At 37.6% G+C, this 14,900-nt stretch overlaps 1 protein-coding gene across 1 annotated transcript; it reads left to right on the forward strand.

Moving 5' to 3' along the window:
* The first annotated feature begins 3,937 nt into the window (after positions 1 to 3,937).
* LOC146707042 (uncharacterized) lies at positions 3,938 to 14,565 on the forward strand. Its single transcript, XM_085458359.1, has 11 exons — positions 3,938 to 5,042; positions 9,067 to 9,153; positions 9,496 to 9,636; positions 9,776 to 9,915; positions 10,032 to 10,168; positions 10,274 to 10,367; positions 10,511 to 10,610; positions 10,728 to 10,987; positions 11,078 to 11,264; positions 11,437 to 11,564; positions 11,651 to 14,565. The coding sequence occupies exons 1-9, from the start codon at positions 4,700 to 4,702 to the stop codon at positions 11,159 to 11,161; spliced, it is 1,386 nt and encodes a 461-aa protein (XP_085314485.1). The 5' UTR covers positions 3,938 to 4,699; the 3' UTR covers positions 11,162 to 11,264; positions 11,437 to 11,564; positions 11,651 to 14,565.
* The last annotated feature ends 335 nt before the right edge of the window (positions 14,566 to 14,900 follow it).

Consider the following 14,900-nt stretch of genomic DNA (forward strand, 5'->3'; position numbering starts at 1 on the left):
AACAAGATAACTGTGATGAACTGGTTCTTGTTTAGTATTTCTATTGTGATTTCCACTCTCATTCATTTACTAGTGATGTGCGGATCGATCCTGAAATATCGATTCCTCCGATACCAATCATTTATGTTCTTGAATCGATTCTCACATTAAAATATCAAAATTTTAGTAATTTAGGGTAAATTTGTAGTTTATCATTAACAAGAACACAGTGGAAAGAAACTATAACATTCTAATTGCCTACATTCAAAGGAACTACTTCCTCTTCCGCCTTTCATAGTCATGTGCGAAATACGGCTGTATAAATGTCTCGCAGCCCCTGGTGTGCGCACTCACAACAATGGCTGAGCGTAATTGTGTGGACGTATTTTACCTCCACAAACAGCTGAGACGTGGTTTGCATACATGTGGCAAAAAAGTGAGGTGTTGTGGCCATACTTACCAACCTTGAGACCTCAGAATCAGGGAGACATTCAAAAGGGCTGTTTATTACAGTGTTTATTTATCGGATAAAATACGTTAAATGTCACCGTTATTATTGGCCGGCCCAGAAACAGCGGGGGTGTCCAAATTCAGAGGCTGCTTCCACCTGAGGACCCGGCCTTCGCGGTCTAAAGAAAGCCAGGTAGTACCTCACGAGCTCCCTCGGTGGAGTGAAACTCTGCCGTCTGCTTCTTGCTCTCTAAAATATAACCGGGCGCTGACGTAAACTCTCGACTGTCTAACACTTTGTTTATTTAGTTTTATTCAGCTGTGTGAAAACCCGGAGGAACCCTCCCGAGGGATTAATAAAGTTACATGTAATTTAATCTAATCTAATAACTTTAATCTCAGCCAAACCAATTTAATCACGAACAAATAAAACACTGAAAAAGCCAAACAATAACATTTTTAAGTTATCAAAGTGACTTATATATCATGTTTAACCCGAGTAGCGAAAGACTGCGGGGGTTTGAAGACGATGTGTCGGTCGGCTCAGATATTTGAAGTTTACACAGCTACATTCTGAAAATATGTTAAAAGTTTTTTTGCGACCCAGAAAGAGAAATAAGAGTAATATTAAAACTAAGTCGCTGCCTCCATTGTTGGAAACTGGAATTGGCTGGGCCGCGCTATGAATTCTGCGATATGGTTTTTCAATTTTGTTGTCCGGGTGGAAAATTGGAGAAATTCAGGAGAATGGTGGCTCTGGGAGATTTTTGGGAGGGGCACTGAAATTCGGGATTCTCCCGGAAAAATCGGGAGGGTTGGCATGTATGGTTGTGGCAACATCACTAACCTTGTCAAACACCTCAGAGTAAATCATATCACAGAATATGACGAGCGTATGTTGAGACGAACTGAAGAGGAGGACAGGGACAGGTGCTGCTAGGGCGAGACAGACGTCTCTCATGGAGTTCTTTAGTGCTGCAGGCAGGCAACGTGTTCAAATATGCACAACTTCAGGTTTTTATTTCTATATGATGAACTCTGCATTATTAAGTGATAAGAACAAGTAATCTGATGTCCTGTAATCATTATGACGCTATAATTTGAGATACAATTAATAAAATAAGTTTTTGTACAAAGTATCGGTAAATGGCCTATATAGCGCTTTACTAGTCCCTAAGGACCCCAAAGCGCTTTACATATCCACCCATTCACAAACTGGTGATGGCAGCTACATTGTAGCCACAGCCACCCTGGGGCGCACTGACAGAGGCAAGGCTGCCGGACACTGGCACCACCGGGCCCTCTGACCACAGTAGGCAACGGGTGAAGTGTCTTGCCCAAGGACACAATGACCGAGACTGTCCAAGCCGGGGCTAGAACCGCCAACCTTCCGATTACAAGGTGAACTTCCAACTCTTGAGCCACAATCGCCCCATCGGTATCGGATCAGTATCGTCGATACCACCCTGAATATTACTTGGTATCGGATCGGAAAGGAAATCAGTGGTATCGCACATCACTATCATTTACGGTGTGTAATATAGACTGATTGTGGTTTGGTTAGATGACAGCAGATACGACCTGATATGGTTTTTCAACCATAGTGATGGAAAGCTTGGTATCCTTTCTTCATCTTCTTGTTCTTCTTTGTGCCACAGTGGGTCACCTGCCTCCATCTTGCCCTATCTCTACCATTCTTTCCTGTAACATCAACCCTCTGTGAATCTTTCCTGCAATCTACCTTCTTAACTCCTGCGTGGCAGCTCCATATTCAACATCCTTTGCAAAATATATCTACCACCACTCCCCTGCAGATGTCCGAACCTTTTCCCTTTAACTTTGTCTCCAAAATGTTCAACCTGAGCTTTCCCTCTGATGTATTCATGTCTAATCCTAACCAACCTCGTCACTCCCAATGAAGACCTTAGCATTTTTAACTCTGTCATCTCTAGTTCTGCCTCCTGTCTTTTTGTTGGTGCATTGTTAATTTCGTTGACTAATAATTTTCATAATAGTTTTTGTCAACCTTTTTTTTCTGACGAAAACACAACTGTGATAACACGATGACAAAAACTATGATGAAACTTATTGACACTTTCATCGAGTAATAAAAATGAGATGTAAATGTTCTGGAGTGATGAGATCCAATTAAAACTAATTAAGATGTGTAGAAAGAGGGGATGAGTTTGGAAGTGATCCAAGCAGAAGTTATCTCCCTATGCAGTAAGGTTAGTTTGGTAGAGATGCTCCCGTGCTCCTTGTTTCTCATGAAAAGGTGACAAAATGTGAATACCTGGAAGTATATAGTATCAAATGTGCACATTCCACATTTGATGAAAAAGCAGATAAGATACTTTATAAACCGTGAGGAGCAACTCTCACTGGTTCAAAACACAACGTACTTTATGCTTTAGTCAACTGAATCAACTTCAGATTCACTGTAGCTCTACTATATTTTATTCAGTCAACTAAAAATAGACTCAAAGAATTTAGATGCCTTAATTAATTGAGTAAAACTACATCAAAGTTTTCTGTCAAAATGAATGCTGCTGACTGTTAGGGTGCCTGGGTCATCAACGCAGTTTTGAGTTTTCATTATTATTGAACTTTGATTTTGATATTATTTATCATTTCTAGTCTTTGGTTTCTTTATTAGAGCTCTGTCTTCTGGTTTCTGTCTGTGTTCCATAGTTACTCTCTCTCCCCTGGCTGCTGTGTCCCCTTGTCAGGTCTGCGTCTTTGTGTTATGTTTCCTGTTTTACTTTGAAGTCCGTGTCTCATATTTTGCCTCATTGCGGTTTATTTCAATCAATCAATCAATCAAAATTTATTTATATAGCACATTTTTAAAGACCGAAGTACACCAAAGTGCTTTCCAGTAAAATCATGATACAGATAAAAATCAAAATATAAAATATAAATTACAGATATAAATAAAATATAAAATAATTACATAATCTAAATGCAAAGCTAGATGTAAATTACACTAATTCACCTTGAATGCCAAGTTAAACAAATACGTTTTTAGACGTGATTTAAAAGACTGAATGGAATCTGATGCGCGAATATGAAGAGGAAGAGTATTCCATAACCTGGGTGCAGCAAAGGCAAAGCACGGTCTCCTCTGGTCTTCAGCCGAGACCTAGGTTGCACTAAGAGCAGCTGGCCCGATGATCTTAGCGCTCTCTGAGGGCTATACAGACAGAGGAGATCAGCTAGGTAGTCAGGTGCCATATTGTTAAGAATTTTATAAGTAAACAATAAAATTTTAAAATCAATTCGGTATTTAATAGGAAGCCAGTGTAAATTTGCCAGAACAGGGGTGATAGAATCGTACTTTCTAGTGCCGGTCAAGAGACGTGCTGCGGCATTTTGGACCAGTTGCAAACGCTGAAGAAGAGAAGATTGTAGACCCAAGTAGAGAGAATTACAATAATCCAGTCTTGAAGTGATGAAAGCATGAATGAGTTTCTCCAGATCTTTGTGTGGTATGTAAGGTTTAGCCTTAGAAATTAGGCGTAGTTGGTGAAAGCTGGTTTTTACCACAGTAGAGACCTGTTTATCTAGTTTGAAGGAGCTATCCATGAAAACTCCAAGATTCCTGGCAGTATCAGTGAGGCGGTTAGCAACAGGCCCGAATGTGCCAGTCAGTTGTCCCAGAGGCATATTTCTATCAAAAACAATCATTTCTGTCTTCTTTTCATTTAAAGTAAGAAAGTTACGTGATAACCAGTCTTTGACATCGCTCAGACAATCAAACAGAAGATGTAGTGAAGATGAAACATCCCCAGTCAGGTGGAGGTAGATTTGAATATCATCAGCATAGCAGTGAAAAGAGACATTATGTTTTTCAAAAATGGAGCCCAAGGGCAGCATATACAGAGAAAACAACACAGGACCCAATACCGACTCCTGGGGCACACCACACCGAAAAAGGGCAGAAGAAGAGGAATATTTTCCCATCATGACAGAGAACGACCTCAAACATTTAGTGAACAATTAAGCAAATACAGGTAATCTGCAATAAATTACAGGTAGTAAGAAAATAAACTACTAACTCTTTTACGCTGCGTCCGCACCTACACGGGTGATTTTGAAAACACAGCTGTTTCGTCCACGTAAACGGCGTTTCAAATCACTGAAAACTGAGATTTTTTAAACTCCTTTTTTGCGTTTACGTGTGGACGAGGAATACAGAGTTCGTCACGCAGCGTCAAAGGTATGTGCCTTTTTTCACGTCACGCTGTGGCCACGTTATTGTTTACATGAGATGAATTGCAGAATGGCAGATATTCAGATCAACCGTATTTTGTCTCTATCTGCAGGTTTACACACAGTTACTGTCCCTCCATTTACAAAGGCAGAGGCGTCACAGTGTGATTGTTTTACACACAGTAAATTTCCCAGTGTTAAATCAGCAGTGTTAAAGTGTATTTACTCTAATAGAGTCATTATAACAACAGCTGGAGCAAAACGCCCCCCAGTGTGGGTGATGATTCCTGGAGTTAAAAGAGACAGTGTCAGCGTTACTCTAGAAAGCTCCTCCCACCACAGACTGGTTTTCAAACCAAGAGGATTTTTCACGACGCCATTTTCTTCACATCAGTTGCAGGGTAAGTTGTTCATATTTACTTTTTTTTTTTTTTTTAATTCATATTTTTATTAAGGTTTCAAAAGCAGGCATTCACAGTATGTACATCATGTAAGCATTCTTCATACTTAGGTTATCTGCCTTAAATACTGAAATAGTATTTTAATTTACATCCAAGTCATAAGGGAAGAATACTTACAACGATAGAAGTAATTGAAACCATCACATAATCCGAAAATCAAAAAACAAAAAACAAAACTAACAAACCTAAGAAAAGAGAAAAAAAAAAAAAAAAAAAAAAAAACACGGATGTGTTGGTATGGGGTGATCCTATAAATATATATACATACATCATAATTATTGGTTTGTAATAGTAAAATCTGGCCTATGAGGCGTGATATATTTAACCCAGTTTTCCCAATATGATGTAAATTTCTCCAGCTTGTGGTTAACAGAAGCTGTTATCTTTTCCATGTTATAAATTTCCATTGTGATTTCCATCCATGTACTTATGTTTGGGCTCTCTGGGGATAACCATTTTCTGGTGATATTCTTTTTACAGGCCACCAATAAAATATTTATTAAATGTTTATCATATTTAGGCCATTCCTGAGGTATATATCCAAAGAACATAGTCTTACTCTCGAGAGGTATTTCACGTTTAAAGATATCCTGTAAGGCATTATGTATTTCTCTCCAATAATCCCTCAAGATTGAGCAGTCCCAGAAAATATGGTAATGATTTGCACTTTGATTTCCACAGTTCCTCCAATAAGCAGGGGGTTATCATCATAATGAGACTTCTGAGAAGGTGTTATAAAGTATCTAATTAGGCACTTCCAGCCAAATTCCCTCCACTTTTGTGAGCTGGTACACATCCACTGATATCTCCATATTGCCGTCCATTCTTCCTCTAATATTTTTATCCCTCCTTCCTTCTCCCATTTTGTTCTAATATATGAAGTCGAATGTGGTTTCAAATCCATTAGACCCTTATAGAGACATGATACAATTCTATCAATAGTTTCTGAGTTATAGCTTTTTATAAACAGTTCCATCAAGCGTGTGTTTATCATTGTTACGTTTCTCATCTTCGTGTCGGCATAGTGCCTTAACTGCAGATATCGATAGAAGTCTTCTTTTTCTAATGAAAATGTTTTTCTAAGCATGTCAAAGCTGAACAATTTTCCATCCTTCATTATACTGCACAGGGCTGTTATGCCCTTACCTGTCCAGTCCTTGAATCTAGAATCCAGTTCATTAGGTTTGAACTCTGAGTCGTAAGCACACCATTTAAGAACTGTAATATTGGTCTCGAGTTTATATTCCTTTATAATAGTTCTCCATGTTTTAAGGGTCTTTTTCACCCACATGTTATCAGTATTTTTTATATAGGTTTGTAAGTTATTGTCAGCTAGAGTTGCCTGAATAGGTATAGACAGCATTTGTTCCTCAATGGTTTTCCATTGGGCAGTGTATGATTGGTTACACCAGCATATTATTGCTCTCATCTGTGCTGCAAAATAATAATATCTGAGGTCAGGGAGGCCCCATCCTCCCTTTTGCTTAGCCAGCTGTAGTGTTTTAAGGCGAACCCTTGGTCTTTTACCTTGCCATATATATTTAGATAACATTTTATCCCACTCATTAAATTGACTTTGGTTAATCTCTATTGGTAGGGTTTGAAATAGATACAAAAATCTTGGCAATACATTCATTTTAATAGAATCAATTCTTGAATTAAAACTAAAGAAAGGAATTAAATTCCATCTTACTATATCTTCCTTTATTTTTTTGTATAAGGGTAGGTAGTTCTGTTCGAATAGTTTTGTAAGGTCTTTCGGTAAATTTATGCCTAAATATTTAAAACACTCCGTTTGCCATACCAGAGAGTAGCTACATTTTATTTCTTCTGGTGGGCTGTAGTTATATGAGAGTAGCTGGGTTTTACCTATATTAATTTTATAGCCTGATAATTGGCCGTATTGTTCAAATGACTGCATCAGCTTGGGTAAAGAATATGTTGGGTGTCCAAGGTAAATCAAAATGTCATCCGCGTAGCAAGCCAGTTTATATTGTGTCCCTTTGATAAAAATTCCCTTAATGTCCTTATTTTGCCTGATGGATTGAGCTAGTGGTTCCAAGTATAGTGCAAAAAGTAACGGTGACCATGCACAGCCCTGTCTAGTGCCCCTTTTTAGGGTAAAACTGTTGGATAGGCATCCATTAATTTTGATCCTGGCTGTAGGATTATCATATAATGCTTGTATCGTTTTAATAATCATATCATGAAAGCCAAATTTATATAGTACCCTGTAGAGGAACTTCCAATTGACAGAGTCAAAGGCTTTTTCAGCGTCTACACTCATCACAATTGCTTTGATTTTGTGTTTTTGTATATGGTCCATAATGTGTAGTGTCTTTCGTATATTGTCCTGTGTTTGGCGTTGATGTATGAAACCTGTTTGATCATTACATATCAGTGTTGGTAGGAACTCTTCTAGCCGTTTGGCCATGATAGATGTGAAAAGTTTATAGTCCACGTTAAGAACAGAGATTGGCCTGAAAGATCCACATTCCATTTTATCTTTGCCTTCTTTTGGTATAACTGAAATAATTGCCTCCTTCCAACTGGGGGGCATTTGTGCCTTTTTCAAAACCCAATTCAATGTAGGCAGTAAGACAGGTATCAGTTCCTTTTTAAATTCTTTATACCACTCTGCCGTGTAACCATCTGGTCCTGGTGATTTACTTAATTTAAGCCTATTAATTGCAGCTTTTAATTCTTCCTCAGTTATATTCATTGTCATTGCTTGATTTTGTTCTTCATCTAGAGTGGGTAAGTCTAGAGAGTTCAGAAAGCTATCCATCTGAGCTTCAGTCCCGCCCGGGGCTTCAGAGTATAGGGTTTTATAAAATCTTTCAAAGGCTTCCTGTATTTCATTTAATTTATTTTTTATCACTTTTGTACTTGGGTCCCTAATTTTATAAATTGTATTTTCCGCTATCTTTTTTTTCAATTTCCACGCCAATATTTTGGTAGATTTAATGCCACTTTCATATTGTCTCTGTTTCAAAAACATTAAATCTTTCTTGATTTCTTGTGTGGCATATTTACGTATTAAACCAACAATTCGACATTTACATTCCTTTTGTCCATGTTTATTATATATTTCATTTTGTACCAGAAGCAAATGTGACACTATCTGTATGCTAATGTAAGGTTGTTAATTAGCTAAAAAAGTTGACTGATATCAGTGTTGGACTGTAAGGCTTGTTATCAAAATTTATTTCAGTGTGTAGTGGTGATTGTGTTGTGTTCTAGCATGTTCGAAATTCCATTAAATGAAACCCTCCATGTGTTGGGATCTACATATTAACATTAGCTAGCTAACTAGCATTTTGGCTAACCTCAGTGCGCGGGCAATTCGCTAGTTATCGTTAAATTTTAAATCACCTAACTCAAGCATTAACTAATTAAAATTGTACACTAAATGTTACATCTTTCTTTTTTTCTTTTTTTGATACCTAGGTACCAGATATAGAGGTTGTTTTTAGTAAGGTTATTGTCTTATTTTAACTCGGCTGTCTTCAGCAATTTTACAGTTACAGGATTACAACCAGCAGGTGTTATAAGCTTGATAAAATATCCAAAATGTCCAGGATTCAGTTTTTAATGCATTTTTTTAGTAGTTTGAATTTAAGATGACAGCGTTTGTATTTATTGTGAGTTGATGGTATTGACAAAAGTTACCCTGCTGCTTTCCATTTTGGTTACCAGACTGTTCAGTATGTTAAACTAAAGATGAACAAAATACTGACTCCCTAGAGCTAAGTTAGGTCAGACAAATGGTAAAAAGTAGTAGTTATTATTTTAGTTTTGTATTGAGGATTATATCTTGACACCTTGTTACACTGACATAAAAGTAACATACAGTGTAAGAAATCACATTGCAAGGCTGTTTATGGGACTGTTTTAATATTCACATTTTCTGTTTACTGTAGTTCAATGAAGAGCACTGACTATAAGAAATTACTGTCTACAGGAAGCATGCTGCTTAAAGCAAAACTCGGAGGTGTGCAGAAATTTGTTAGAGTATCTGAGCCAAGCCTTAAGGAGTTTTTGATTGCCGGTAAGAAACCAACATTGTATTAAAAAGGTGTACAAGAGGCTTTAAGTTCTTTTTGTTATTTAGTCTCTTCAAACTGCATTTTATGATTAATTGAAAATGATCTGTGTTTTGGAAGCATCTTAGTTATGAATGTATATTTAGTGGGGGGGGGGAAACTGCATAATGTGAGTGTCACTCCTTTTAATCTACCACTTATCAAGCATGTTAGTGGCGCTTAATAATTTAGCCTTTGTTTATCTGACTCATTTTTGAAAGAGTATCTTGAAATGATCTTTATTTTAAGCTACAAAACATTAAATGTCATGTCTTTTTGTTTACACAAACTTGTGTGCTTGTTTCCAGCATTTGCAAAGTTTGGTGCGCCAGCCGTAACAGAAGGAGTGAAAGTTTTTGATAGTTCAGGGACTGAGTTGGATGAGGATGTTTTTGAGGATATAGTAACAGATCCCTCAACCGGGGTACTAACCATCAAATATGAAACAGGTTTGTTTGAGTGATTTGTGTTTCATTGGATGTCTTTTTTTTTTTTTAGTGTCATTATTACATTGTTTAATCAAAGAGTGTATAAAATGAGTCTATGGAGGGACCATGTAAACTAATTTGTTTTGCTCCTATTTTTAAGGTCTGGAAACATCTGTTGCAGAAGTGTCTCCTGAGCGGTTCCAGTTATCATCGCCACATTCATCATATTCACAGGATACGGTCATCCTTTCAGACAGCCCTTTGAGGAAACGTCAGAAGCTGGATGCAGAAGCTAAGCAAGTAAGAGTTAACAGATTTCCACATTCTTCTAATAGTGTCTTTTTTGTTTGTAGTTTAAGTGTTCTGAACTGTAGTGGTTATATCAACATGTAGAATGTTTTTATTGTGTTTTCCAGTTGGTGGAATCCATTCTCACAAGCAAACCTGGTGGAGAACGTATAATAAATGAGTACAATCGGACCAAGTCCCTGGTGGATGAAACCAGAAGAAAAATGGTCAACATACTGGTAGCTGACATGACAGAAAAAAATGGGTAATTTATTTCTGGCCCTGTGATTTTTACTATCATTTTCAAATTATTTTAAATCTCTATTAATTCCAGCGAAGCTGACTAGTTCTTTTCCTTTTGATCTTGCAGTACATCACCACCACGGCAGGTAAAAGAAATGTATGCCAGAGGAATTGTAACCTTTTTCCCTTACCTCAGTGACCCGTACTCAAAAAATGGCTATGTAAGTAGCTAACAGCAATAACTGATACAACTAAAATCAAAATTTTAAATCCTGCCAAAATGTATGTCCTTATCAACTGTTCATGGTCACATAACTTACTGATAAATTAATAAACAAAATGTCTGTATATGTCACTCTCCAAGGAACATTATTATGATGGCGAGAGTGGCACTGGGTACTTGGCCTGGAGGATTAAAACCATACAGAGATGCACTGCTAAAGAGAGGCGATTAACATCTGGAGGTAACACTTATAATTCAGTGGAAACGTATAATACAGTTCCAAATTGTGGTTCTGTATTAATAATGGTTATCAAATGTTATTATTAGTTTTGATAAAGTTGTATTTCATATTGTCTAGCACCAGGAGATGGATCATCGGGTGAAGACCAGTGTGGTGTACCAACTGTCAGACGAGAGTTGCAGTTTGTTACAGAGAACGTGCTGAGTGAGGATGAGTGTAAGGAAGCAATCGCTCTGATGAAACATTCAGCTGATGAAGACACAGTCAAGAAGAAGATGAAGTTGACATTTGTTTATCGACACAACATGGTCCTTGACCCCCTGCTGTCAAGCAACATACTGTCTGTGTTTCCACGTTTCAAAGATATCAAAGGCTTGGTGAATATTTTTCATTACGTTGACAATGTAAACACATTTTATTTTTTGCAGATAGCAGATATAATTCTCTGTTCTCTATCCCTGTTACAGATCGAACAGGATTTTGTACTGATGTTTGGTGAGGATGTATCAGGCAGGTTGCTGGAGAGGTGGCCAACAACATTCAAAAGATAGATTATCCAACAAGGCAGAAAGCTTCCTTCTACCAGTGACCTGGAAGAACTCTTGCTGGCAGCTGACTCTCCTGAGGATGCCACTGAAGTTAATGCTGACATTGGTGAGCTGTTATTTCTTTAATTAGAACATTCACAGGATATATAATGTTTGTCACAGAACAGCTGTCCTTTTGTATTTTGGGTCTACTCAAACATTTTGTCAATGCAGATGCATTGAAATTTGTTATTGATGAGGATGATTCAACTTTATTAAAAACAAATATATTTTTTCAGGCTGGGACAGTGACCTCTCAGCGATTCTATTGCTATTACATTTGATTCCACCATCTGGTCAGGGTTGGAAGAGACCAGGAAAGGTGTCAGCTTCTCAAGCAGAAAGGCATCTTGTGGTCTTCAAGAAGGTTTGTTTCTTTTCTATTTTTATGGTATGAATTACCAGTTTAAGAAACACTTGATTCTTATTGCCTGTCTGTATTTGTCTTTTCAGACTGGAACAAATATCCAAGAGCACCTTGATGCCATCACTACCAGCACTCAACCCTACCTCCTGGCTGTTGGGGTGAAAAAGCATGACATCCACCAGTTCTTCATTATTCTTGACAAGAATGCCATACCATGCAAGTCTACCTCTTCACTTGGTGCTTTTGATGAACTGTTTAAAGCACATTTTGTGTTTGGCACATCTTACAACACCATGCTTCACAACATGTACACGTTCATCCAAACCACTGTGTACAATATAGATGTTGGCAAAATCAAAGAAAGTCCCAGAGTTGCTGAAATAAGGACAAGGTTGCTTCGTTAGGGCTTGAAGGTTAATTCTCCATCATGAAGTGTTTTGTCTGTCAAGCTGAGTTTACTGGTTCAAACATGCTTGTTAGGCATTTACGGTTAGTCCATGGTTACTTACCTGGAAGAAACCTTCGCCTTAAATGTGCCCAGCGTGACTGTGGCTGTGTGTTTGGCACTTTTTCAGGTTTTAGAAAACATTTAAATACCAAACACCTTAACTATTTCGACCAACAGGCTGACACTGATGTTAATTTACAGCCTGATGTGGCAGTTAAAGAAGTTAGCACTACAGGGCAGGTGGTGTCAACTAATGTAGAAGAAACACCCACAACATCTGAAATGTTGAAAAGTTCAAATAAGAGCACTTTGGATATGTGTGCCTCTACTGTTGCACAGCTCAGGGCAGCTGGATTAAGCCAATCTACTGTGAATAGTTTTGTCTCCTCAATGGAGGAAGTGTTTTTTGAGATTCATACTCAGGCTAAAGATGCAGCTTTACAGAGCTTACCTTCACAGGACACTTCAAGTAAAAAGAAATTAGAGCAGTCATTCAAAAACTTTGAAAACCCATTCACACTGTTAAATTCAGAAGCTAAACGAAATAGGCACTTTAAACAAAAATGGGCAACTGTTGAACCTGTTGAAATGGTGCTTGGCACAAGATTTGACAGTAGAAGAAACAAGATCACAGGGACTTTTGATCAAGTCATTGTAACCGATAGGTTTGCATATGTTCCTATTTTGGAAACACTGAAAACTATCTTTCAAAACCACCATGTTGTCGACATGTTCAAGTCGAGGAATATGTCCAGAGAAGGTGTGTATGCAGACTTAATCGATGCTGCCTATGTTAAAAGATGTCCCCTATTTTCTGCAGAAAAAGATGCCTTACAAATTCAACTGTTTTATGATGACTTTGAAACTGCAAATCCCCTGGGCTCTAAAAAGGGTGTACATAAATTAGGTGCAATATACTTTACACTAAGGAATTTTCCTCCAATCTTTAATTCGTTGTTGGTCAATATTCATTTGTGTGCTCTTTTTCATGCACAAGACTCAAAGCGTTATGGCTTTAATTCAATCCTTGAGCCACTTGTCAATGATCTGAAAGTTCTTGAGACAGAGGGACTGAAACTTCCCATGTTTAAACACTTGGTTCATGGCACTGTAATCCAGGTCACTGGGGACAATCTTGGCTTGCATAGTCTGTTTGGGTTCGTGGAGTCATTTGCAGCTCGATATTGTTGTCGTTTTTGTCTGCTTGAGAAGGATTGTTTTCAAAGTGTGTTCTGTGAAGATGATTCTGGTGTTGCACTAAGAACTCTTGATATGTATAAGCAGCACTGTGAAAGTGTACAAAGAGATCCTACGCTACCTCATGTATGTGGTGTGAAACGCACTTGTCTCTTGAATTCACTTAAATATTTCAACACAGCCAACAATTTTTCTGTAGATATCATGCATGACATTTTGGAGGGAGTTGCTCAGTTAGAGGTGAAACTTGTGCTGCAGTACATTCAGGAGAACTTCCTAAGTGCTGAACAACTTGCTGGTAGAATACATGCCTTTTACTATGGCTTCAATCAGCAGCGAAATCGCCCACCAAGGGTAAAGTTGTTTGATGGCAGTAATGATTTAGGACTAAATGCAATTCAATCTTGGTGCTTATTGCGTAATGTACCTTTGATGTTTGGCGATTTGGTACAGGTGGGTGATAGCTACTGGCATCTTCTACTTCTGCTTCTACAAATTGTCAATATTGTGTTTTCACCAGTGCTGTCAGAAGGTATGACCATCTACCTCAAACATTTAATTATTGATCATCATCAGCTCTTTAAGCAGTTATTTCCTACACTCAGTCTCCTACCAAAGCATCACTTCATGATACATTACCCTCGCAGTATACGAAATATTGGCCCAATTCTGCACATGTGGTGCATGCGTTACAAAGCCAAACATAACTTCTTTAAGAAGCAATTAAAAAGCTTTAAAAACATTACAATGACATTGGCCAAGAAACACCAAAGTTGTATGGCCATTTATTGGGAGTCTTTTAGCCTCGAAAGATTAGCTTTAGAACCAGGAAAGATGGTGACACTTGGAGAGCTGAAAGAAGGTCCAGAAATTGCTTTAAAATTTGGAGCTGCGTTGTCTACCAGTGTTTTTTCAGCTAAGTGGATAAAACATCATGGTACAGAGTACCGCCCTGTCTTTATCATCTGTACAGAGGTAGTGTCTGAGATTCCAGTGTTTTATAAGATCAAAAGTATTGTTGTGAAAGATGACATTGCATTGCTCTGTGGAAAACTGATGGAAACCCTGTGTTTTGATGACCATTATCATGCATTTAAGGTCAGAATGCACCCCAATATGGTGCTGAAGGTGTTGAACATAAAAGAGCTGTGTTACTTCAAACCATTTGATCTTCAAATGAAGTATGGCACTTCTGATTCCTCCCTGTATGTGGTTCCATATTGTCATTTTATGCCGAACTAAATTCATTGTTTTAAAGTGTTTTATGACTGTTTTTGTGTGTGTAGTGTTTTATGTACACTACATGAGATGTTTTAATATTTTGAGCCTGACATCAAAATAAAGCTGTTAAACGTATTATCTAGTTGTGGTTTTTGCTTACTTGTTTTATATTTTAAAGCATTATTAGAAACCAGGTTTTCATGCTGGAAGAGGAAGAGTTTTAGTAACACTACTTGGTGTAAAATTAATTTAAAATTTTACTCTATGAGAGCTAATTTTTCACAAGAAAAAGTGTACGAATAACACAGTATAGAGTAACATCAACTCTCATCAGAGTTATTTGAACCCCCAGTGTTAACTTGAAATAACTCAATTCAGTGTTAAAAATCAGTGGAATTTTACTCAAATAGTTAATTTATCACTATGTTAGAGTAAATAATATGACACTACTAGTAGTGTTAGGTTCATTT

The sequence above is a fragment of the Copadichromis virginalis genome, linkage group LG6 (genome assembly GCF_057382275.1).
Source record: "Copadichromis virginalis isolate Kocher_CV1m ecotype Utaka linkage group LG6, C_Virginalis_male_GT1.1, whole genome shotgun sequence".
Lineage (NCBI taxonomy): Eukaryota > Metazoa > Chordata > Actinopteri > Cichliformes > Cichlidae > Copadichromis > Copadichromis virginalis.